Raw genomic sequence first — 26,473 nt, forward strand, 5'->3', positions numbered from 1 at the left:
ATTCTTTCTGGCCTTTCTTGAACACTATAAAGTTCAGTAACTTTTCACTTTGCCTATATTTCTTGGTTTTTATTATCTTGCCTTTTCTAGCCTATTTATTCTATTTCTTACAAGTTTCTTGTGCCCTGGGGTATTTTTGTTTTATTTATTTTGTTTATCTCCTTCCCCAAACCCAGTACTGTTTAGTCCATATATTATGTTTTCAATAACATTCAGTAATTAATAACTTTGATTTTAAACTAAATGCTCCTAAGATTAGGGCCTAGGATAAGGAATGTAGTTGATACTTGCAGAGTGTCTATACGATCCACACAGAGAAAGCCAGAACTATAGCTGGAGAAAAGTTTATAACTAATTATTGCCTTTAGACTAAAAAAGGATGACAATTCTCAGGAAATTAAAAGTAAACACCTGCTCTTATCACCTTGCACGTAAGGCTCAGAAATGCCAGAATTCCCTTTGCTGGATGAGGGACCATGAACATTGAAAACCAAGGAACTAGAGCCCTTTCTCTGTTCTTTTCTCCCTTCCTTCCTTCAAAAGAGTTTTATTGAGCACCTATGCCAGACACCAAGCATACAAAGATAAACAAGAGAGAGCCCTTGTTCTCAAGGATCTGACATTCCAGTGAAGATAGATGGATAATCAGGGAGAATATGATGTAATCGGGAGGTACTCTGGAAGTACAGAGGATGGGCACTTAAGTCAGACTGCAAGAGTCACAGAAAGTTTCCTGTGAAGTAGGTGATCTCTAGGTTGGGCCCTGAAGGACAAATAAATGAAGGTGGGGTGGCGTGGTAGAAGTAAGCATCAGTGAGTTGCCAGGCAGAGAAGCCTATTAAACTTTAGATATGAAGCTCAAGATCTTTAAATTTGCAGAGTTAACATCCTCATTCTCCAGCCATGCATCCTTGACACACAGCCCATCATAAAATATCAGTGATCCAAACCCCATTTTCCCTAGTATGTCTCCTCAGAACTCTGCTTGAACAGTGTCTTGAATTTTTTTGCTTATTCTCACCTATAAACACTGAGAGAGATTTTGTCTTACGGAGTAAAAGGCAAGATAGCCACTAAATGAACACTGTGAAGCATATCTCTTCACTGCATACAATTTAGTATAGAACAGGCACCTATTTGCTTTGGAATATGACAGAATCCCATTTCATTCTTGCTATGTTTCTCATGTAACATTATCATACTCTGCTATAAAAATAGGAAGAAACCATTACTTTATATATATATTTTAAATCCAAAGAAAATAGCAAAATTTGGAACTTCCAAAGCTTTCAGCTATGGTCTCAAGAGTACAGTGTTCATTCTTCTGATAATGGTTATGAGTTAAAATATATTTCTTATATTTACTAATATTACCCTTGATTAAAAATGAAGTGATTATGGTAGCATTCACGTTGGTTTTCAAAGAGCACACAGACTACTGAGTAGAATATACTTTTAAAATTTGCTAACAAGAAATTATAACTGTTTTTAAAATACATACTACATTCAAAAAATCCTTTCCTCTTTCTACTTAATGATTCTGCTGAAAATTATCTACCATGCTGCCAGAAAAGAGCACAAAAGATTTCTGATTGAGCTTTGTTCACACTGAATGAGGTGGGAGGTGACACGGACCAAAAGAGCTAAGGACACAGAAGAGCCGGAACATCAGTTTTGAAGTTAGAAGATTCTAATACAAGACCCAGTTCTTCCTTTACTAATGCTTTTTCCTCATGTAGACAATAGGAATAATAACCATGGTCGATTAAAATGTTCTACGGTCTGAGTCCTTTGAAGAATGTAAAACATCACAAAATACAATAATCTAGTATAATTATTAATAGTAATGTAAAACTATTTTCCTAGGAAAATGTGGACAGTGACTTTTATGAAATTGCCCTAGGAAATCTGTTGGGTGAGTTAGACACTGGAATGGAAAGGTCCACAGGAAAAGGGTTAGAGTAATTGAAACTGCAAATCAGTGAAAAATCATGGGTAATCCAATGATTCCATAAATTCATTTTTTGCAAGATGATAGAGGGTCCCACTTGCAATGACTTAATTTTTAATACATTACCAGAAGGACTCTGTATCCAATAAATGCCTTGGATATAATATAGAGAGAATAAAATGACTATATCATGCAGTTCATTGCTATATTCTTCACTTGCACGAAAAAAAATTTTTTCATTTGAAAATTACAAGTTTATTTGCCTCTAAGAAGGAAAAACAACTAACATCTCTTAGAATTATTCCTTGGATTTTCTCAAATACATCATAAGGTTAATTGCTATATAGAATAAACAAACAAAAAAGGCAAGTTAATACATCTGAAAGCCCTACACAACATTAAAAAGCCATTATGAGACTATCTTTTTAAAAAGAACTTATAAAAATATTCTTTTCATTTCTGTTTTACAGCCCTTAAGAACAAAGAAGTATATATAAGACATTTAGAAATTCTCTAAAAGTGACTTAGAGAATAGCGCTAATCAGATGATCACAGTTGTAAAAAGACAACAGTGATTGGTTTCCTATTAGATATGTACATAACATACATCTAGAAGGGGCTGGAAGGATGCATACCAGCTGCTGAGGGCGCTTTCCTCTAGCGAAGGGAGTAAGTGTGTCTGCAGGGGCAGGGAATGGTGACTTTGACATTTTGTTTTGAATGCTAATGTTTTATTTGAATTTTTGAAATAAGTATTACTCGTGTTAAAAACAAAATACAGAGAGGTGAACCACAGTAGGAGACATTTATGCTTACCCACGTCATCAGTACTGCTTCCTGACAGTGACTGGACTTCTGCAGTGGCTATAAATGCTGTCTTCCAAATGTACATTAATCAAAATACAAAGACCTAGTAAATGTTTTCAGAAGTATAGCTTAATTCAATTATGTCTGGAATGTATCACCCATGTTTAGATAGAGGACAGGATAAGCATGCTTGAGTTCAAGTTCTCTAAAATGGCACGATGTGTTGCTTTGGCATGGTCACTCCTGATGGATTAATGTGACCAGGACAGGCATGATTTATCTTACTGAGTTGCTCCACTGCACTAGAAATGCTGCTCACCTTTTCAGGCCTTTTAAAAAAACCCTGTGTGACTTGTGTCTGAAAAAGCCCAAGAGGATGAAAACATTCAACCGTTTACTTGCTAAGTTGAGCCCAGTGCTCTTTAAAAAGTTGGCTGTTCCCCTACCCTCTAATTACCTTACAATGCCTAAGCCACAACAGAAGGCATGTCAGCACATTATATTTACATCCCTTGAGGAAAAATCCTCTTGATGTTTTCACTCCATACAGAAGATACGTTTGCAGAAGGAAATATTTGGCAGGACTTCAGATGTTCACTGTCTGGTAATGCAATTCTTTTTCTTGATTATGGTAGCTTCTATAATGCTGTATCATTCATGTAGACCATCATACCCCAACTGACTGTATTTATTGACTGAACAGACATAATTTATGCAATCATCTGAACTGGTTAACCTTTTCTTTTACTATAAGCTTAGAATCTAGCTATGGACTGACTTTAGGCTGAATTCTATTGTTGAAAGATGTCATGTTCCACTTGGCATACCTACAAAGTTATCTTCCATTCAAACAGAAGAAGGTCAACTGACCTGAATGAAGAATGGTAATTATAGGTAATTCACTAATATGTATCATGTGGTTTAAAGGGAATGTCAAAGTATCATGCAGACAAGTAACATGTCGATCTAAAATTTCCTTTTACTAATAGAATTGGATTCACATAATCTACAGTAGCCTCCAAATAAGAATTCTGTCTCTGTAAGAGTCTTTATCTAAAAAATCTCCCAAATAAAAATGTACCCAGGAAGATGAAACGTACACTTTCTTTTTCTTTCTACTAGTAGGGAAAAATCAGTGTAGCTTGATACCTCTAAATTGTGTTCTTGAGCATGTGAACAGCATCCCAGAAAAGATACGGGTTCGCAAGCCATTGAAAAGTCTATTAAAATTGCACAAAGTAACAGGTGAAAAGTCGCCTGTGGAAATATTTATAAAATAAATATGCTGGTTATTGTTTGGACTAACTCTCATGGGTGAAGCATTATCTTTCATAATGTATAACCAATATATGGTCTAAAACTACACACTTTGGAAACAGGCTATATCTATTGCCTATTCACAATTGTAATGAAAGAAAGAGATTGAGGAGGAGACAAATAAAATAAAAATGCATTTACTCACTGTGTTAAAATTTGGAAACAGCCCAACAGCAGCAGAATTACTGTCTACTGGAAAAGACATAAATGGTTTGATATCCAGTGAAGGCTGCATCATCAGGGTAGGTGTGCGCACAAGAGCAGGAAGGGTAGTAGAGTGGCATGTACTGCCTGCCAAGAAGAAAACAAAAATGAATTCAATCTCTTGCTCACATCCATCTCCCTCCCCAACTTACAGTGCAAAAACAAGACTGCTGAGCTGCAACCTGCAAGCAAGAGAGTTATGCTGGGAGTCAGCAAATGGCACAGGGGAGAAAGTACACTTAAAAAGGGTCTTCTTGCTCAATGTCTAAGACAGTGAAATAGAATGTGTCCCTATGGCAAAGGTCAAGGGCTGCTCAGACTCTGCTGAGATACATAGTACACAGATCCTGCTGGCAGGTGAGGCAGAATATCATCCTCTTGTTCACCAAAAATGTAGGACAGAAGAGGGGAGGAGCCTCTTGAAGCCGGATGCAATTTGCTATTCACAATTATTGAATGGCTAGTCGGCACATTTTATGCAAATCAGAGATAATTATAGGGTTTTTACCAGGGGAAGAAACCTTGGACTCTTATAGTTACTGTCCAATCCCAGGAAAGTTATCACTCAAACAATTTGTTCTCTTAAAAAAACAAACAGAAAGTTGCCCTTAGTCTGGACACTGGAGTGTTAGAGAATCTAAAAGGGGTGATTATAATCAGGGTAGAGGCAGGGTTTTGGGGGACAGGGAGGATTTGGAACCAAATTCTTGACTTCAACTTTTATTTCTAATGAGCCTTGTATTATTTTAGCAACTATCCTTTTAACAATTTATTAGCTCTCTTTACATATCTGGTGTAACCTGTCTGTAGGAGATTTAAAACACTCCTCTCCAGGGTAACATGCATTTTTCTCTAGCCTATAAGCTCTACATACTGCAGATAAGTAATCGCTGCTGCAGGTGGCTCTCCAGGAGACAGGCTCTGATATGCCCTTTTCAAACAAAATACAACAGGCATATTGAGATAAAATTCACCTACTTGAAGTGTACAATTCAATGATTTTCAGCATATTCAGAGTTGTGCAACCAGGACCACAGGCAATATTAGATTTTCATGATCCCTAAAAGAAACTCCATACCCATTGGCAGACACCTCCAATTCTTCCCAACACCTCCAGCTCTTGGTAACCACTAGTTTACTTTCTGTCTCTACAGATACGTCTATTCTGGACATTTCATTTAAATGAAATCATACAATATGAGGTTTTTTGTGACTGTTTTCTTTTACTTGGCATGTTTTTAAGGTGCCTCCGTGTTGTAGCATGTATCAGAATTTCATTTCTTTTTAAAGCTGAATAATATTCCACTGTAGATGTACAATTTTGGGCTTATTTATTCATCAGTTGATTGGCATTTGGGTCGTTCCCACTTTTTGGCCATTATGAATAATGCTGTTATGAACATTCGTTTCTAAGTTTTTGTGTGGCGACATGTTTTTAGTTCTCTTGCATATATACCTAAGAGTGGAACTGGGGATTGTTGGGTCATGTGGTAGTCATATGGTTTAACCTTTTGAGAACTTCCAAACTGTTTTCCAAAATGGCTAAACCATTTAACATTACCACCAGTAGTGTATGAAGGTTCCAATTTCTCCTGACATGCCTATATAGGACCACAAATAATTATATGCCTAAAATCCCCTGCTGGCTTCAAGGAGAAATGAACAGTATGGGAAAATGCTCTGACTATTAAAATTTCCACCAGTCTTCTTTCATGGTGTCCCAGAATAGTTACAATTTCTATTTCAATGATATATTTTTTGGTAATGAATTTCCTTAATAAACTCTGCATAATATTTCATATCATTCCAGAACATTACTGGCAGTAGTGTTTAATGGACTGTCTGTCATACCTCATTTATATTGATCCTAAAAACTGAAAAAAGAGAAGGGCATCTGAAGCATTTATCTGTAATGGCAAGTCTTTAGGTCAGCCCATCCATTAGGGAATATAGAGTAGGACTCAGCAAAAGAGAATCAGCCAAAAGTATAGGTCAAACAGATTTTTTTTTTCTGATGCCAAAGTAAATACTCTGATCTCAGCCTGGCATTCAAATAACCACCCTGTATTTAATTACACATTATTCTTCTAACATTGCTAACTTCAGAGCTTGTAGGTCCAAGATGATATATTATATCAATATGTCAAATGTTACAGAGGCATTTACTAAAATATTTATCTTAAAAGCTTTGCTTCAAAATCTTAGCTAAGGGACTTCCCTGCTGGTGCAGTGGTTAAGAACCTGCCTGCCACTGCAGGGGACATGGGTTTTATCCCTGGTCTGGGAAGATCCCACATGCTGTGGAGCAGCTAAGCCCGTGCGCCACAACTACTGAGCCTGCACTCTAGAGCCCGTGAGCCACAACTACTGAGCCTGTGTGCCACAGCTACTAAAGCCCATGTACCCAGAGCCCGTGCTCCGCAACAAGAGAAGCCACCGCAATGAGAAGCCTGCGCACCGCAACAAAGAGTAGCCCCCACTCACTGCAACTAGAGAAAGTCTGTGTGCAGCAACGAACACCCAATGCAGCCAAAAAAAGAAAAAAAAAATCTTAGCTAAATTGAAAAACAGGTATTTCTTATATTAGACCAATGGCCTTTTACTATTTACAATTATTATAATTGTCAAAAGTCTGAAGTATAAAAGCATGCAGTATACTTAAAGCTGCCTGTTAAAAAAGAAACAAAAGGCCTAAAATGGGGTCACTTCTGCTAGTACCTAACCTAATTGCAGTTACAACCTAGGAATGTAATCCTACTCAGGAATGTTATCCTAACTAGTTAATGTGGAATTTTCTGGTCAGCACCAATGAGGCAATTGGTCATGTTAGCCCTCTCCATCCCCCAAAGGAAGAGGAAGTAATCTGCCACACAGACCCCTTCTGTCCCCCATAGATAGGTTACCTAAGCCTGAAATAATCCTTTTTGTTTACGACTTTCTTGTCTTGACTTTAAGAATCTTCCCTTTCTGTAGCCCTGCTCACTGCACGGGATGCTGCTTGATTCATGAATCGTTCAATAAAGCCGATTAGATCTTTCAATTTTACTCAGTTGAATTCTGTCTTTTAACATTTCTGATGAACAAATATATAATTATTTTGCCATTGTAGGTCTCCCAAAGGGAAGCAAAATTCTTTCTCTAAGCCCACAATGGTGGCTCTGATAACATTGTAACACATGGCCCTGGAGAGCCTGCAAGAGTCACTTTGTACTAACAAACTCAAATCAAACAGAATGCAGCATGGAACTTGACAAACAGATTGCTCCATCAACAAAGGTCAGAATGTACAATGATCCCCCTTTTACCCAATCAAATCTCTAGGCTAATAAAGACAGGGCTTGACAACTACTTAGCTGCCACCCTTCATTAGCATAAAAACTTAGCAGCTGTTTACCATTTCATTAGCATTTTAAAATGACAGACAATTTGCCATGTAAAACACAGATTGTTTTAAAGTACTGGTAGATCCTCTGAATAAATATAAATTATGGGGGGAGACCTTCAAGATGGCGGAAGAGTAAGACGTGGAGATCAGCTTCCTTCCCACAGATACATCAGAAATACATCTACATGTGGAACAACTCCTACAGAACACCTACTGAACGCTGGCAGAAGACCTCAGATATCCCAAAAGGCAAGAAACCCCCCACGTACCTGGGTAGGGCAAAAGAAAAAAGAAAAAAACAGAGACAAAAGAATAAGGACGGGACCTGCACCAGTGGGAGGGAGCCGTGAAGGAGGAAAGGTTTCCACACACTAGGAGCCCCTTCGCGGGCGGAGACGGGGGCTGGGCGTGGGGGGGAAGCTTTGGAGCTATGGAGGAGAGCACAGCAACAGGGGTGCAGAGGTCAAAGCGGAGAGATTCCTGCACAGAGGATCGGAGCCGACCAGCACTCACCAGCCCGAGAAGCTTGTCTGCTCACCCGCAGGGGTGGGTTGGGGCTGGGAGCTGAGCCTCAGGCTTCGGAGGTCAGATCCCAGGAAGAGGACAGGCGTTGGCTGTGTGAACACAGCCTGAAGGGGGCTATTGCGCCACAGCTAGCCGGGAGGGAGTCTGGGAAAAAGTCTGGAACTGCTGAAGAGGCAAGAGATCATTGTTTCGGGGTGCGTGAGGAGAGGGGATTCAGAGCACCGCCTAAACCAGCTCCAGAGGCGGGCATGAGCCACGGCTATCAGTGCAGACCCCAGAGATAGGCATGGGACGCTAAGGCTGCTGCTGCTGCCACCAAGAAGCCTGTGTGCAAGCACAGGTCACTCTCCACACCTCCCCTCCCGGGAGCCTGTGCAGCCCGCCACTGTCAGGGTCCTGGGATCCAGGGACAACTTCCCCGGGAGAATGCATGGTGCGCCTCAGGCTGGTGCAACATCACGCCGGCATCTGCCGCCGCAGGCTCGACCCGCATCTGTAACCCCTCCATACCCCCGGCCTGAGTGAGACAGAGCCCCCGAATCAGCTGCTCCTTTAACCCCGTCCTGTCTGAGTGAAGAACAGACGCCTTCAGGTGACCTACATGCAGAGGAGGGTCCAAATCCAAAGCTGAACCCCGGGAGCTGTGCAAACAAAGAAGAGAAAAGGAAATTTCTCCCAGCAGCCTCAGGAGCAGCAGATTAAATCTCCACAGTCAACTTGATGTACCCTGCATCTGTGGAATACCTGAATAGACAACGAATCATCACAAAATTGAGGCGGTGGACATTGGGAGCAATGATATATATTTTCCTTTTTCTCTTTTTGTGAGAGTGTATGCATATGCTTCCTTGTGTGATTTTGTTGGTTTAGCTTTGCTTTTACCATTTGTCCTAGGGTTCTGTCTGTCCTTTTTTTTTTTTTTTAGTATAGTTTTTAGCACTTGTTATCATTGGTGGATTTGATTTTTGGTTTGGTTGCTCTCTTCTTTCTTTCTATTTTTTCTTCTTCTTTTTAATTACTTTTTAATTTTTAATAATTATTTTTCATTTTAATAACTTTATTTTATTTATTTATTTATTTTTTCTTTCCTACTTGCTTTTTTCCTCCCTTTTCTTCTGAGCCGTGTGGCTGACAGGGTCTTGGTGCTCTGGCCAGGTGTCAGGCCTGTGCCTCTGAGGTGGGAGAGCCAAGTTCAGGACATTGGTTCACCAGAGACCTCCCAGCTCCATGTAATATCAAACAGCAAAAGATCTCCCAGAGATCTCCATCTCAGCGCTAAGACCCAGCTCCACTCAATGACCAGCAAGCCACAGTGCTGGACACCCTACGCCAAACAACTAGCAAGACAAGAACGCAACCCCACCCATTAGCAGAGAGGCTGCCTAAAATCATAATAAGGTCACAGACACCCCAAAACACACCACCGGACGTGGTCCTGCCCACCAGAAAGACAAGATCCAGCCTCATCTACCAGAACACAGGCACCAGTCCCCTCCACCAGGAAGCCTACACAACCCACTGAACCAACCTCACCCACTGAGGGCAGACAACACCAAAAACAACGGAAACTAAGAACCTGCAGCCTGTGAAGAGGAGACCCCAAACACAGTAAGTTAAGCAAAATGAGAAGACAGAGAAACACACAGCAGATGAAGGAGCAAGGTAAAAACCCACCAGACCAAGCAAATGAAGAGGAAATAGGCAGTCTACCTGAAAAATAATTCAGAGTAATGATAGTCAAGATGACCCAAAATCTTGGAAATAGAGTGGAGAAAATACAAGAAATGTTTAACAAGGACCTAGAAGAACTAAAGAGCAAACAAACAATGATGAGCAACACAATAAATGAAATTAAAAATTCTCTAGAAGGGATCAGTAGCAGAATAACTGAGGCAGAAGGACAGATAAGTGACCTGGAAGATAAAATAGTGGAAATAACTACTGCAGAGCAGAATAAAGAGAAAAGAATGAAAAGAATTGGGGACAGTCTCAGAGACCTCTGGGACAATATTAAAGGCACAAGCATTCGAATTATAAGGGGTCCCAGAAGAAGAAAAGAAAAAGAAAGGAACTGAGAAAATGTCTGAAGAGTTATAGTTGAAAACTTCCCTAATATGGGAAAGGAAATAGTTAATCAAGTCTAGGAAGTGCAGAGAGTCCCATACAGGATAAATGCAAGGAGAAACATGCCAAGACACATATTAACCAAACTATCAAAAATTAAATACAAAGAAAAAATATTAAAAGCAGCAAGAGAAAAACAACAAAGAACATAGAAGGGAATCCCCATATGGTTAACAGCTGATTTTTCAGCAGAAACTCTGCAAGCCAGAAGGGAGTGGCAGGACATATTGAAAGTGATGAAAGAGAAAAACCTACAACCAAGATTACTCCACCCAGCAAGGATCTCATTCAGATTCAACAGAGAAATTAAAACCTTTACAGACAAGCAAAAGCTAAGTGAATTCAGCACTACCAAACCAGCTCTCCAACAAATGCTAAAGGAACTTCTCTTCCTTCTCTTTAGCAGGTAGGAAACACAAGAGGAGGAAAAGACCTACAATAACAAACCCAAAACAATTAAGAAAATGGTCATAGGAACATGCATATTGATAATTACCTTAAATGTAAATGGATTAAATGCTCCAACCGAAAGACATAGACTGGCTGAAGGGATACAAAAACAAGACCTGTATATATACTGTCTACAAGAGACCCACTTCAGACCTAGGGACACATACAGACTGAAAGTGAGGGGATAGAAAAAGATATTCCATGCAAATGGAAATCAAAAGAAAGCTGGAGTAGCAATTCTCATATCAGACAAAAATAGACTTTAAAATAAAGACTATTATAAGAGACAAAGAAAGACACTACATAATGAAGGGATCAATCCAAGAAGAAGATGTAACAATTGTAAATATTTATGCACCCAACATAGGAGCACCTCAAAACATAAGGCAAATGCTAACAGCCATAAAAGGGGAAATCGACAGTAACACAATCATAGTAGGGGACTTTAACACCCCACTTTCAGCAATGAACAGATCAAAAATCCTCAAGAAAATACTAGCAAACAGAATCCAATAGCACATTAAAACGATCATACACCAAGATTAAGTGGGGTTTATCCCAGTAATTCAAGGATTCTTCAATATACAGAAATCAATCAATGTGATACACCATATTAACAAATTGAAGGAGAAACACCATATGATCATCTCAACAGATGCAGAAAAATCTTTTGACACAATTCAACACCCATTTATGATAAAAACCCTCCAGAAAGTAGGCATAGAGGGAACTTAGCTCAACATAATACATATATGACAAACCCACAGCCACCACCGTTCTCTATGGTGAAAAACTGAAACCATTCCCAATAAGATCAGGAACAAGACAAGGTTGCCCACTCTCCCCACTATTATTCAATATAGTTTTGGAAGTTTTAGGCACAGCAATCTGAGAAGAAAAAGAAATAAAAGGAATCCAAATCAGAAAAGAAGAAGTAAAGCTGTCACTGTTTGCAGATGACATGATACTATACATAGAGAATCCTAACGACTCTACCAGAAAACTACTAGAGCTAATCAATGAATTCGGTAAAGTTGCAGGATACAAAATTAATGCACAGAAATCTCTTGCATTCCTATACACTAATGATGGAAAATCTGAAAGAGAAATTAATGAAACATTCCCATTTACCATTGCAACAAAAAGAATAAAATACCTAGGAAAAAACCTACCTAAGGAGACAAAAGACCTGTATGCAGAAAACTCTAAGACACTGATGAAAGAAATTAAAGATAATACCAACAGATGAAAGGATATACCATGTTCTTGGATTGGAAGAATCAACATTGTGTAAAGGACTATACTACCCAAAGCAATCTACAGATTCAATGCAATCTCTATCAAAGTACCAATGGCATTTTTCACAGAACTAGGACAAAAAATTTCACAATTTGTATGGAAACACAAAAGACCCCTAATAGCCAAAGCAATCTTGAGAAAGAAAAACGGAGCTGGAGGAATCAGGCTCCCTGACTTCAGACTATACTACAAAGCTACAGTAATCAAGACAGTATGGTACTGGCACAAAAACAGAAATATAGATCAATGAAACAGGATAGAAAGCCCAGAGATAAACCCACACACATATGGTCACCTTATTTTTGATAAAGGAGGCAAGAATATACAATGGAGAAAAGACAGCCTCTTCAATAAGTGGTGCTGGGAAAACTAGACAGCTACAAGTAAAAGAATGAAATTAGAATACTTCCTAACACCATACACAAAAATAAACTCAAAATGGATTAAAGACCTAAATGTAAGGCCTGACACTATAAAACTCATAGAGGAAACCATAGGCAGAACACTCTATGACATAAATCACAGCAAGATCCTTTTTGACCCACCTCCTAGAGAAACGGAAATAAAAACAAAAATAAACAAATGGGACCTAATGAAACTTCAACGGTTTTGCACAGCAAAGGAAACCATAAACAAGACCAAAAGACAACCCTCAGAATGGGAGAAAATATTTGCAAATGAAGCAACAGACAAAGGATTAATCTCCAAAATATACAAGCAGCTCATGCAGCTCAATATCAAAGAAACCAACAACCCAATCCAAAAATGGGCAGAAGACCTAAATAGACATTTCTCCAAAGAAGATATACATATTGCCAACAAACACATGAAAGAATGCTCATCATCACTAATCATTAGAGAAATGCAAATGAAAACTACAATGAGGTACCACTTCACACCCGTCAGAATGGCCATCATCAAAAAAATCTACAAACAATAAATGCTGGAGAGAGTGTGGAGAAAAGAGAACCCTCTTGCACTGATGGTAGGAATGTAAATTGATACAGCCACTATGGAGAACAGTATGGCGGTTCCTTAAAAAACTAAAAATAGAACTACCATATGACCCAGCAATCCCACTACTAGGCATATACCCTGAGAAAACCATAATTCAAAAAGAGTCATGTACCACAACGTTCACTGCAGCTCTATTTACAATAGCCAGGACATGGAAACAACCTAAGTGTCCATTGACTGATGAATGGATAAGGAAGATGTGGCACATATATACAATGGAATATTACTCAGCCATAAAAAGAAACGAAATTGAGTTATCTGTAGTGAGGTGGATGGACCTAGAGTCTGTCATACAGACTGAAGTAAGTCAGAAAGAGAAAAACAAATACCGTACGCTAACACATATATATGGGGGAGAAAAGGTGATGAAGAACCTAAGAGCAGGACAGGAATAAAGACGCAGATGTAGAGAATGGACTTGAGAACACTGGAAGTGGGAAGTGTAAGCTGGGACGACGTGAGAGAGTGGCATGGACTTATATATACTACCAAATGTAAAACAGACAGGTAGTGGGAAGCAGCTGCATAGCACAGGGACCTTTGTGCTTTGTGACCACCTAGAGGGGTGGGATAGGGAGGGTGGGAGGGAGATGCAAGGGGGAGGAGATATGGGGATATATGTATACATATAGCTGATTCACTTTGTTATACAGCAGAAACTAACACACCATTGTAAAGCAATTATACTCCAGTAAAGATGTTTAAAAAAAAAATATATATATATATATAAACTATGCTTTCATCAATTCCCTCACTTCAACCTTGCTGTTTTCACTTTTAAAACCTGCTTTTTAATATCACTTCACCAAAACTGATTGCTTCAAAGGACGTTTTTGCAAGTGGAAAATGAGTGGGGATAAACTGCACTATTTCCACAGGTTAGTTTGGGCTTTGATCCCTCTGTCACCTTTTCCAGATTTTGCTGCTGCTGTTGCTGCTGGGGAATATTTCTCCTCACCTCGGGATGCCCAAAACTCAGTGGGAGATACAAGCAGAAATTGGGCCAAAATGCATTGCACCCTGATAGAAAATGCTTAATCTCTCTAAAACTCAAGGACTCACTGAGGAAAAAAAGATTGAAAATATAATGAGTAGGTATTTCAACACAAAGCGTGGTAAAATGTTCCCATTACATTGCTGTTCTCATGGAAAAGAGCCAACCCTCTGTCGTTTGTACCAAGGATTTGGCAATATTATGTAAAATCCTTCCTATATGTATTTCTGTTTCAAAGCATAGGATATAATCTTGTATGTGTCATAATAAATTGATTTATAATAGTTCTCCACCTTATTTGAAAATAAGGCTTTTTATATCGGTTAATATATATATATTTATCAAACTCCCTGTTCTAAAATTAAACACACATGTACAAACATGCATACCCCAAAGATCTAACAGTCACCACTCTCATTATGGAAATTCCACACATCCGTATATTCTCCCATAAGCATGCAATTAACCTTCTCCCATAAATTTCATTTTGATGGTAAAATCCAAGTTGTATTCATCTACAGCTATGAAACCAACAATATGTGAAGGGCAACTCACCACTATGGTCATAAAGAAAACTATTATTTCAGCCAACTGCCTCTGTAACATAATAGGTGCCTTACTATGTCAGTGGATTATGTCATAATCCAGCACAATAAAACCTCTATTGAGGACACTTGAAATGATTGCCGTAGTCTTGACCCTAAGGAATAGACCTTTGAAGGTCTACTTAGGTTATAACTTTGAGGCTTTCTTTAGGTACCAAAACACAAACAAACAAAACATCTCATTCTTAGAAAGGAGAGTATGCCAAAGTCACAGAAAATCTGCATGGAGAAGCATTTACAGAATGAGATCAAATGTGCATACAGTCTACAATATATCCTGCAGCAGGAGTTTCTTCCAATGCATTTATTATGTATGTTTGCTTTAGTGAGTACTGAAATAAAAAACTTCACAGACTATAAAAATCTATTAGGCAGAGACAATGTCGATTATAGAACTCCCAAAGATTTCTTTAAAGAAATTAAAATGAGTGGCATTTCAGATTTTCCACTAAACTCAGATTTCTCTTTTTATTGCTGTTCCAGCTTTGTTGCGCCTTATACGGAGTAACTTTCCCTCTTACCAGACAGTCACCAACCAGCATCTCCTCCGCCCCTTCCCTCACTCTTTCCAGTTTTATCAGTCTGCCATGTGAGAATAACAAGAAGCGAAGTGTGGGAGAAAGGTGAATAGTTTATGTGACTGATAAAGGGTTGTGCTTCTGAAAAGGCCACACAACATAATAACAGAGATAACATTTTTATAGTGCATATACCAGGCACTACCCTAAGCAGATTACATATGTATACACACATATAAGTATATAACATATCCATATATACTCATTTATATATATAAAATTATATATTTATATATTTTATCATATATCATTTATATGTTAATATTATATATTAAGTATATAATCATTTCTGTATATTAAATGAGTATATGTACAAGTACATATACACATATACTTATAATAACCCAATGAACAAGGTACTATTACTAGCCCCGTTTTATAGATGACAAACTGAGGCACCAAGAGGTTAAGCCCAATTTCATACAGTTTGTACAAGGAGGGGTCAGGATTCAAATCCAGTCAATCTGACTACTTAATTCTGCTTTTTACTACTATGCCATGGAAACCAAATTGAATATCTGAAAATACCTCAGTTACATACATTCTCTAGCTGTAGATAGAAACATTTTACCATCAAACTAAGAGATTTAAAATGTTGGATCTCCTTTGCAACTGGGAATTCATTAAAACTTTCATTTGAGCTTAATGTAGTATTGATGCTGAGATAACTAAAATATATAAGATTTTTAAAATTCTCTATAAGAATATATTTATCTAAAAATAACCTTCCCCAAATAATAGTATTATTTAATTCAGTAAACACTTATGGGGGACCAACTGTACAAGGCACGGTGCTGACAGTTACAGGGAGTATAAACTGAGTCAGACAGAATTTATTTTACTTACTAAGAGAAGGTAAGAAAATAAAAACTACCATTTAGTGAGATTCTACTCTATGCCAGGTACTGTGCTAAGTGATTTGTGTCCCTTATTTTATTTTACTATTATTATTATTTTGTGTGTGTGTGTGGTATGCGGGCCTCTTACTGTTGTGGCCTCTCCCGTTGCAGAGCACAGGCTCCGGACGCGCAGGCTCAGCGGCCATGGCTCACGGGCCCAGCCGCTCCGCGACATGTGGGATCCTCCCGGACCTGGGCACGAACCTGTGTCCCCTGCATCGGCAGGCGGACTCTCAACCACTGCGCCACCAGGGAAGCCCTGTGTCCCTTATTTTATTAAATTATAACACAATTCTATGAGGTTTGTATTATTATTCCCATTTTACAGTTGAGAAAGGTAAGGCTTGGAGAGATTAAGATCACAATATGTGGTAGGGTCTGGGTCCAAACTCCTGTTTGTTTGACTCTAAAGCCCATGCAATCATTCCAAAAAGTAGGCTATTTATAAAGTTGTTACGTGAAAAAGATTCTATCATCAAATACATATAGAAAATGTTGATTTCATGGAAGTTTGAAATGTTTTTTTTCTGCAAAACCTCTTGGAGCTTTTAATTTAGTAATGGGTACTGTGAATGTCTAGGCAGATATAATTTCTAGCCTCAATTTGAGAATGAATCAATCCTTTTTATTTTCATAGAGGTCTGGGATAACCATGATACTATGGCATGTCCTTCAGGCTGCTGTCTTATACACATTAAAAGCACCAATTCAGGAGAAAGCAGATGACTTTCAGGTCCACCACTTTCCTGTTGCATGACCTTAGACAAGTGATTTTACTTCTATATACCTCTATTTTCTTTTCTATAAATTGGGGAAAATACGAGGACCTGCATTACAGGACTGGTAGGAGAACTGAGATTTTTCTATACAAAGTACTTAACCCTGTGCCTGACACCTAGCAAGTGTTCATTAAGTTTCCGTTACTGTAGTTATGAACTATTCCTACCCCTGTGACACTATGCCATATCCTTGGAGAGCAAAAATAGTTAAATCCATTAATACTTATAAAAGGCAGGATATGTCAGTCATCATATATTATCAACAAAATTTTAAGGAAGTTCAAGAGAGAAAGAAATTAGATCTGGTTAGGAGCTGGGTTCATAAATATTTCCATAGGTGAAGTATCTCTTAAGACAAGCCTGAGGAATGGTTAGTATTTTGAAAGGTGGGTATGGGAGAATGGTGAAGGGAACTGCAAAGCAAAAAGCATGGAAATATAGAATGTATTAAAATTTAAAACTTGTTCAGGCACTCAGGACTTCTTAGTGTTTCTGGATCAGAAGGTAAACAGTAAAGAGAAAAGCAGAACATCTTTGTGACCTTGGAGTAAGCAAAGGTTTCTTAAATAGGAAACAAAAAGTGCTAATCATAAAAGAAAAAAATGACAGATATACTCTATTAAGAATATGAATGTAAGGATAAGACATGATCAAGGGAATGAAAAGGCCATCCAGACAGTATTAGATGATATTCACAATATATGTATTTTGACAAAGGACTTGAATCTAGAATAAAGAACTCCTACAGATCAGTAAGACAAAGACAACGCAGTAGGAAAATTGGGCAAAAGACTTGAATGGACACTTCACAAAAGTAGATACTAAAATGGCCTGTAAACATATGAAAAAGCACCTAACTTCATTAGTCATTAGAGATATGCATTAACCTACGAGATATTGCTACATACCCACAAGGATGGTTCCAGTGAAGAAAGACAGAGATTACCAAGTGCTGACAAGGGTATGGAGCAACCAGAGCTCTAATCTGAAGTGTAAATTGTTATAACTATGTTGAAAAACGATTTAGCAATGTCTACTAAAACTGAATATACACTTACTCTATGACTCAGCAATTCTACTTCCAAGTATATAGCTAACAGAAATGATCTGTATGAGAAAGTTCATAGCAATACTATATATAATAGCCTCAAATTGAAAACTGGCCAATTAACTAATCAACAATAGAAAGAACAATTCTGTTAACTTCACACAACCTGACATTCACATAATGGAATATAGCAATAAGAAAAAATGGTATATGGTGACGTGAAACAACGAATAAACCTTGTAATGTCGAAAAAAATAACTAAAATAAAGGAACATACATCAACATGCTGTATGATACCATTTATTTAAAGTACACAATCAGGCAAAACTAATCTATGCCGTAGTTAGGATTATGGCGATTTTTGTAGGAAGGGTAGGATAAGGTTAGGGTGCAGTGACTGGAAGGGAGCATGAAAGGGACTTCTAGGATATTGGAAATGTTCTTTTATTAGATCTTAGTGCCAGTTTCACAGGTGTGTATGTTTGTATACATTCATTCAACTGTACATTTATGTGCACTTTTCTGTTTGTTACATTTCAATAGAAATTTTTTAAAAGTGATATATTCAATGTTATTAACTTTAGTAAACTACTGTGACACATAGAGGCAAAATTCCTCAACAAGAAGAACATCTTGAAATACTCTCAAGTTTGCATAATTTTAAGATAAATATGTTTTCTTAAGTTCTTTTCTCTACTGCCAGCTTGATTTTGCTCAAAATGATTTGTGAGAAAATGAAAGTTCCTTTTAATGCTGATATTTCCCTGCTGCATTTCATAAGTGGCTAGAGGAGACTGACATAGAATCCAGGGATGCCAAAGAGAAAAAAGTATATCTAGAACTCTGAGTCTGTAAAATCTTAACAAATTTTGTGCCTGAATCTCCCCTGGGGCAGTTCAGGGTTCCCTCCAAAGTGCTCCAGCAGCAGCAGCATTCTGGCAGAATGTTGACTTGAAAAATAAATTCTTCTGAGTACCACCCTGAAGTTTATAAGCAATAATGAAGTGCTGCATCAAAATCAGCAGTGAAGGGCTTCCCTGGTGGTGCAGTGGTTGAGAGTCCGCCTGCCGATGCAGGGGATGTGGGTTTGTGCCCCGGGCTGGGAAGATCCCACATGCCGCGGAGCGGCTGGGCCCGTGAGCCATGGCCGCTGAGCCTGCGCGTCCGGAGCCTGTGCTCTGCAACGGGAGAGGCCACAACAGTGAGAGGCCCAAGTACCGCAAAAAAAAAAACAAAAACAAAAAACCCAGCAGTGAAACATCATGATTTAAGCCACAATGTCCTTTGGGTTAGTGGTAGTATGCCAGCTTTTACACAAATTGATGAATCTTTCACTAAGATGCAATGAATGACTTTTTGGATGTATAGCAATAGAATACATATAGCCCAGTGGTGGTTCATTTATATCTGAATATTTTGTCCATGCACTGTTTCTTATATTTAAATGTTATTTCTTATATTTAAATTTCTTATATTTAAATGTTATTTAAATGTTTCTTATATTTAAATGTTATTTACTATAGAGTACAAAATACAGTTTGATTAAACATGTGACATACTTCATTAGCTGCAATCTTTTTTTAAAGCAGCATTGAAAAGTCTGAGAATTTCAGAATTTAAGTAAAGAAGATAATTGGTTCACAAAAAAGTCTTAAGAACCAATTGTCTTCTTTAAGCTGAATTTAAATAAGATTTTCTCTGTTACAGTTTTCTTCACTTGTTACCCAATATTATTAAGCATGCTCGTGAAAAGAAGGAAACTCAAAGAAGAGAAAACAGAGTTCTGACAAATGCTTTGTCAAGTTTTTTGAAATAGTTTTTAATACACCTAACTTATCAAAAGGGAATGTCATGTGCTTAGTTCCTAAATTACTAAGTCTTTAGAGAAGCCAAAATTATCTCCAGACAGGGCTTTACTAAAATTGTCTGAGGTCGAGACTGGATTGGGAGGTCAGGAGCCTGACGAAATTTTCTGGCAAAAAGACGCAGGGAGATGGTCCTGAGCTACATTTGCCCAGTGACTCCTGTCTATGGCGTCAAGATGCTTTCTTGAAATCTGAAGCCTCTTTTGGTTTCAGAGGAACTCTTTGCTCTCCCTTTACAGCATGCTAGGGACATAATGGCAGTATGACTTATTTTAGAAACCTTCCTAAAACTACAGGCTTTCCTAGGAAAGAGAACTATGTTTCTCAAACTGCTGAATATTTCTAGAGGAACTATAGTTCATAAAATTTTAGCAGTAAACATAATTTAGGAATCCACCCTTCATCTTATATGAGAAAAATGGGATTAGGAGAACTTAATCCAGCATGGTACCTGACTGATGGTAGGAATCAAATTTAGAGCTCATTGCCCAGAGACACTATTTCAAATACTTGTCTATACAATCAAAGATGTACAAGAATCATATATTGAAGTCTTTATCTTCTTTAAAAATTTAAGTAGATTAGTATTTAGTCTGTTTTCTTTTTGTATACAGACTGAAATTTAGAAGTACTCATTTTTAAATGAGATTTTAATTTTAATGGTTTTATTAATATGAATACTGGAAGAAATTAAATGAAAGAGAAAATCTAATGTGGCCAAGAGCCAACCTTCTTTCCCTTTTAAAGAGCAGCAGCAGATTGATTACAACACCTAATTTAAAATAATTATTTTAGTATTCCCAATGGGGAAAAAAAGAGAGAAGCAAAATTCATTCAAACTATGCTTTTAACCATACTGTTTGGATCAACATAACTAATTCAAATAGCTTCACAGGAGGAGGTACACACATTTCTGTTGGTGGCTTTTTATACCAAAGTTCTATCAGAAGTGCAACAAAAATGCTACCTGAAAAGACACATTTTTCCAAGCAATGGCAACTGACCTTCTACTGGAACAGATGAAAGAAGCAGGGCCTTACGGGGACAGCTCACAGGATGGGCCAGACTGCAGGGGCTGCATACAACAACTCAGGAGGTCAGCACACCCAGCTGCTGCTATAAATTCTAGCTCTGGGACACCAAATGTTTTGCCCCCTAGTTTCAGGGAATTTCAGTTTTGCATTCTGTGTCTAGGCTGTTTACATTTAAGAACCAAAGATGGGGAAAGAAAAGAAGAATACTGGTTTACTTAACGGTCCTTTTAAAAAGATATTTTTCTCGCAGAAACTCCCCCAATTTAAAGAAACAAAGTTAATATTTGCTCTGCCAGTGTTCTCTACCCCCACCTTGGTAGAGAAAAGAGGTTTCCTTAGCTTAAATATTAACCAGACATTTCAAAGCTATTCAAAAGCTGTTGCCCATGTTAAAAAATTTTTTAAAAAAGTAATAGGCTCCTAGAAAACACAAATTGGGAATAAAGAGAAGGGTAAAAACTGTGCTAAAATCCTTTTCCCTTTTTGCATGCATATCTCATGACCACCATAATTATAATGTACCATAGAGAATTCAGAAAAAATCCTAGTGGAGTATTATAATGATTACATAGTGACTGTCATAGATGAGGCCACTCTTGGTCCTCTATCAGCCAAGAAGCCATTTTTATCCAGGAGCAGTAGAGATGGCTCCCACCTGGCAGCCAGGGCTGCTGTGCAAGCAGCATGAAAGCCACCATTCCATCCCTGTGGCAACCTGGTATGGGGTGATGAATCTGGCCATGCGAGGGATAGGGTGAGCAGAAATTGTGGGTAATGGGGAGACAGCGGGGTTAGAATGGGGAAAAGGATGAGGCGGATTTGGAGAGGAAAGGAAGAGTGGTGTAAGTTTGGCTGAATTTTGCCAAGTGGATTAGAATTGGCACCAATGCCTTATTTGGAACTTCCTAACATCTCACTCCTAAAATGATTTTCTTCTTTTTCATCTTCAATTGTTTGGCAGAAATCTGTATAGAATGAAGTAGACCAGAGCAAAAACTGTATCAGTAGGAACAACCTAATTAAGCAGGGCATCTAAGTCCTTCAAACAAAGGAGCTGGGCAACTGGGAGACACCCTTATCCTGAGAAACATGGAGAGTCTTGTGACCCAGAGATGCTTGCACTCCAAAGGGTCTTTAGTGGGTATTAAACAGAATGGCCAATCCCTGGCCTGGTTTCTTGGAACTCTGCCACTGTCCTGACATCCTAGAAATGGATGCTACTTGCTTCAGTCATGCAGGCAGCTTCTGGGGCACTAGTGATATTCAAAACAGCATCAGATAAGGCCCTCTGGTGAATGCCCAAGGATTTTCTGCATTGGAAGTGATATATCATAAATGATTGTGCCTGTCCCTGTGTATCATGTTTATTCTTATACCTTTATAATGTTTTTATTCTTTGGAATTTCTTTTTGGCTTCCCAAATGACTCCTTCTCATTCCCCCTGTGAACACCAAAAGTCAAAGACATAATGATTTTTTAATAAGGAGCCGCATGGAAAGTAGAGAATTTAATCACAGCACTCATCATTTTCCTTTTCAATGATTTGCTTTCTAAGGCAACAAAGAAATAGAAATATTTTCTTTTAGAAGAACATTTGTTTTCACTCTTGGTCTCTTCTGAACTTCAAACAGCTTTTTAAGCTCCCTTTGCTTTAAAGGAAACAAATGGAAAGCAAACATTCATAAGAGTGAACCTGGTGCTCAACGCATTTAACATGACAAAGTGTGTTGAAATTTCAGTTAAAGAAAATGCAAAAAGAATCCAAAGTTCTCAAATTGCACAATCTCTATTTTCAAACTCTGATTGACTTGTGTCTCTTTTTTTCTCTACCACCCACTTCCTCTCTCTCTTATCCTGCTCTGTGTCCCTAGTCTCCCACATCCCACCTGTTTCTCTTTTCTGCCTCTCTCATCTCTCTGATGTCTCTGGCATTTTCTGTCTCTGTCTCTGTATGTGTACGTGCCTGTCTGTCTCTCTCATCTCTTCGTCTCTGTCTCTCACCACAATACAGCTGGGGAACTAGAAAGCACTCTTAAAATTTGTCATTTGCCTTGTTTTGCAGCTATATTGTATTGATTTCATTTTCAATATTTGCTTCTATAAATCAGAAGATTAACAGCAAGATTTTGCTAATATCAGGATGAGTTTGTCCCCATAACAAGATAAAACAATTAAATTAAGGCCGTATCTCCAGTTATGTCTCAAGCTGTCAGGTCAGTTGCAACAACTGAGGATTGTTTCACATGTGCTTACATGATAGTGCCTGCCACCCGCATGACAGAATGGGGCAAGTTAAGAACTTAAATCCACCATAGAATTTAATGGTATATCTTTATAGAAATTCATCATCAGTGTCCTGGGTTATACAAATACTATAACTTTTCATTGAGGAGCACAAGGTCATTTTACGTATATTAAGTAGACTTCAAAACTGTTACATGGCTTACGATCATCCCATGTTTTGCTGATGAAAAAACGATGCTCAGGGATAAATAACTCCATGACAAAGCAAATATACAAAATGAAGCCAATTATGGACCCAGGGCTAGAAAAAAATTTCTTCCAAAATCAGGTACTAGCCTAATAGGGATAACGACACTGATCAACAGCGTCTGCTAAGAGGTCCCACAACACAGTGTCTCTAGGACCTTGGAAAAATTAATGCACACTGGCCTTAATTTACTCAGTTTTTGCAAGAATCTACTGAACCCTGAGTGTTTACACCCCTAATCCACAAATGAGGTAGAATAAAAGAAGCTGATACGTTTTCAGTATTTCCCAAACCACCTGAAATCTCACTGGAGACAATGAGATAAAAACATCTTCCTACTGCCAAGAGCTTCTAAGTTTCTAACAGTAATATTTATTCACGTTTAAAAATGGCAAAATTGAAAGAAAAAGGATTTTTTAGGTGGGGAGAACTGAAGTGATAATATTAAAATAAAAATAATTTCACAAATATCTATTGTATGCATACAAAATACATCTATCCTCATGACAGACAATACTCCCTCTTGAGGAGCTAAACTTACCTGGTTTCCAGAGAGATTTCTATGTCCAAAGGTCTAAATAAACATGAAGCCATTGAGTTTTGATTTGAACTAGATAGAACATTAAAAGCTTGAAATGTGTCTATCATAAAAATCATGTGACAAGAGTATAAATCACCCATGTCACTCAATTTTATTACAGGCTACCAGCCACTGTTCTGTCTGTCTGAATGTGAATTCTTGAGCATGTACAACCATCTGCTTAAATATACTTCCTGAAGAGAACAGAAAAGAGAGAGAGCGTTCTAACATACTTGGATTAAACATAAATCTTATTTTTACCTAGTAAAAATGTGAGACAAACATCAAAAGAAAAAGGAACTGTAGTTCATAAAGACAAAGGAAATGTGGGAAGTCTGTCACATCTTAATTATACTTAGCAAAGTGACCCAGTACTACAATTTAAATAAAAACAAGTTAGAAAAACCAAGATGACCTTGGGCAGGGGAGTCACGAAATTAGCAAAATTCTATTTGCTCTAACTCAGATACTTTTTCCCTTTTCTAAAATTGACTTTAACTGTTTTACATTTTTGTCATAAACTTCATGAAAGAGTTCCCTGAGGTGTAAAAGCTGATCGGCCAGCAATGCTTACCTTGGTTTTTAAGATTACAGTCCACGTTCACTTCAGCATTCGAACACTGTACGAGGCAGTACACTGTGAGAGAAATAATTCCATCATTTCAACCTGGTGCTCCTGTGAAATGTGGTGCTAGGAAACAGCCGACAGGCAGTGCGTCTGAACAAATCATATGTTCTGTAATTGCCGCTTAGCTCTAATTACTACTGAGGATAGCGTTTGCAACTTGATTCCAGGGAGAGGGCAGACTACCTTCTGACGACACTGAACCAAATATATCCTAAAAGACTGACAACTTACTTTCTTTCATGTAATTTTTCTGAGTATTTCCCAGCTACTCAGTAACTACTACTTTGCCACGGTAAAAATGAAATCAAATAATCTGACACCCACCTCTACTTTCCAACAAAGCAATTTAATTCTCTCAGAATATGTACTTATTATAATAACAGTCTGGAATTTTTAGTATCACTCAAACTTAAGGGGATTGTTTTTTTCTTTTCTAGGTGGGCAACTAAATCTTTATTTTGAAATTGATTTTTATTTAAAAAAGGAATATGTTCTCAAAATGTGAACTTTATTTATATTCTGCTAGTCCCAAGTAATTTATTTGCATATACCATTAGACCTAGAGAATTTCTTTTCTGTGGAGTTTTAGGTTTTAAAAAAAGATTCACAACATGCAATTCAAAAAGACTGTAGCAGATAATTTGATGTTTTTAACATTAATAGGGATGTTTATGCATTTCCACTCAAAAATCTAATTTCAGTTATATGGGAGAATTACCATGGTGAAATTAGCAGTTATGTGGGCTTGGAACTGAAATGATACACTTATTCCTATACCTAACTAATTTCACTCTCCAGCTAGTGGCCTCTGACCATATGATCAGAATAAGTCTTCTGATATATCCAGGTTATACAGTGTGGCTGTGACCAAATGGTTGTTTTGCTTCTTCTAAGCTGATTGTCACTGATACTGTTGCATTAGCTTAGTGGGCATTTGACTGAATGAAACTTAAAATGACTGATGTTTGCAAATGTCGGGAAGGATTTTGCAGTTTGGTTGTGCAACTTTTAGCATATTTGTCAACCATGGCCAACATCTTAGTGATGATGTACAGAACAAATTACACCCACCCAAATTCAGAGATTTGGTATATCTACTTAAGTCAGATTTGCACGGTAACTCTCAGGGACAGGTAAACCTAAGGGAATAATTACATGTGGCAATCAAAATGGTAATTATAAAACCAGCTCTTAGAAACGGCACATATCTCTAGGCCTCAGTTGTTATGAATAATAACAACATAAGACTCTAAATGGAACACAGTATGGGAGCTCTATACTTATTTTCCCCCAAATAATAATTGTGCACTTCTTGCTCATGTAATACTTAGTTCTTCATGATTAAAATAAAATTATAGTCACTGCTGTGGTTTTCACTTTATTTTCTATTTTATTTAAAAAAATCTATACCGACGATAGACCTCTCCAAAGAAAACTCTTTGCTCAGTAGGGATTATGTTGATGCTTCCTTTGAAGTATTTTTCTTTCACAGAGCTAGGCAAAATATTCCATTCTTTTTTGCTTACACTTAAATCATGCCTGATTCCTGGAGTATTTTTCTAGAACATTTCCAGGTCTGGCACACTAGTTTATCATAAAGCTCCCAAATCCTTGATGTGTGCCTCTCATAGGTCCTTAGTTTAGTTCAGTAGTATACAAAGTGTGGCCCCCAGACCAGCAGCATCTGCATCACCCAAGAACTTGTTAGCAAAGCAAATTCCTAGACTCCATCCCAGACCTACAGAATCACAAACTCTGCGGGTGGGACCCAGCAATCTGTGTTTTAACCAGCCCTCCAGGTGATCTGAAGCACTCTGGTGTTTGAGAACCACTGGTCCATGGATGTATGTACTAAGAGCAATAGGAGAAAGGGATAAGGAGCCTTTAAGCCTC

At 38.0% G+C, this 26,473-nt stretch overlaps 1 protein-coding gene across 3 annotated transcripts in view; it reads right to left on the bottom strand.

Moving 5' to 3' along the window:
* ZNF385B (zinc finger protein 385B) overlaps positions 1 to 26,473 on the bottom strand; it is a gene marked incomplete at both ends in the record, with an annotated part of 398,204 nt that overhangs the window by 81,398 nt on the left and 290,333 nt on the right. For 2 of the 3 annotated variants that reach the window (XM_079709843.1, XM_079709842.1), the window contains one exon: positions 4,221 to 4,362. In XM_079709843.1, the coding sequence (XP_079565969.1) occupies positions 4,221 to 4,362 (142 nt within the window). Of the gene's footprint in view, positions 1 to 4,220; positions 4,367 to 26,473 lie in introns of all 3 variants that reach the window. The other variant, XM_079709841.1, reaches the window with a different exon arrangement.

Source organism: Hyperoodon ampullatus, assembly GCF_949752795.1.
Source record: "Hyperoodon ampullatus genome assembly, chromosome: 8".
NCBI classification, from domain to species: domain Eukaryota; kingdom Metazoa; phylum Chordata; class Mammalia; order Artiodactyla; family Ziphiidae; genus Hyperoodon; species Hyperoodon ampullatus.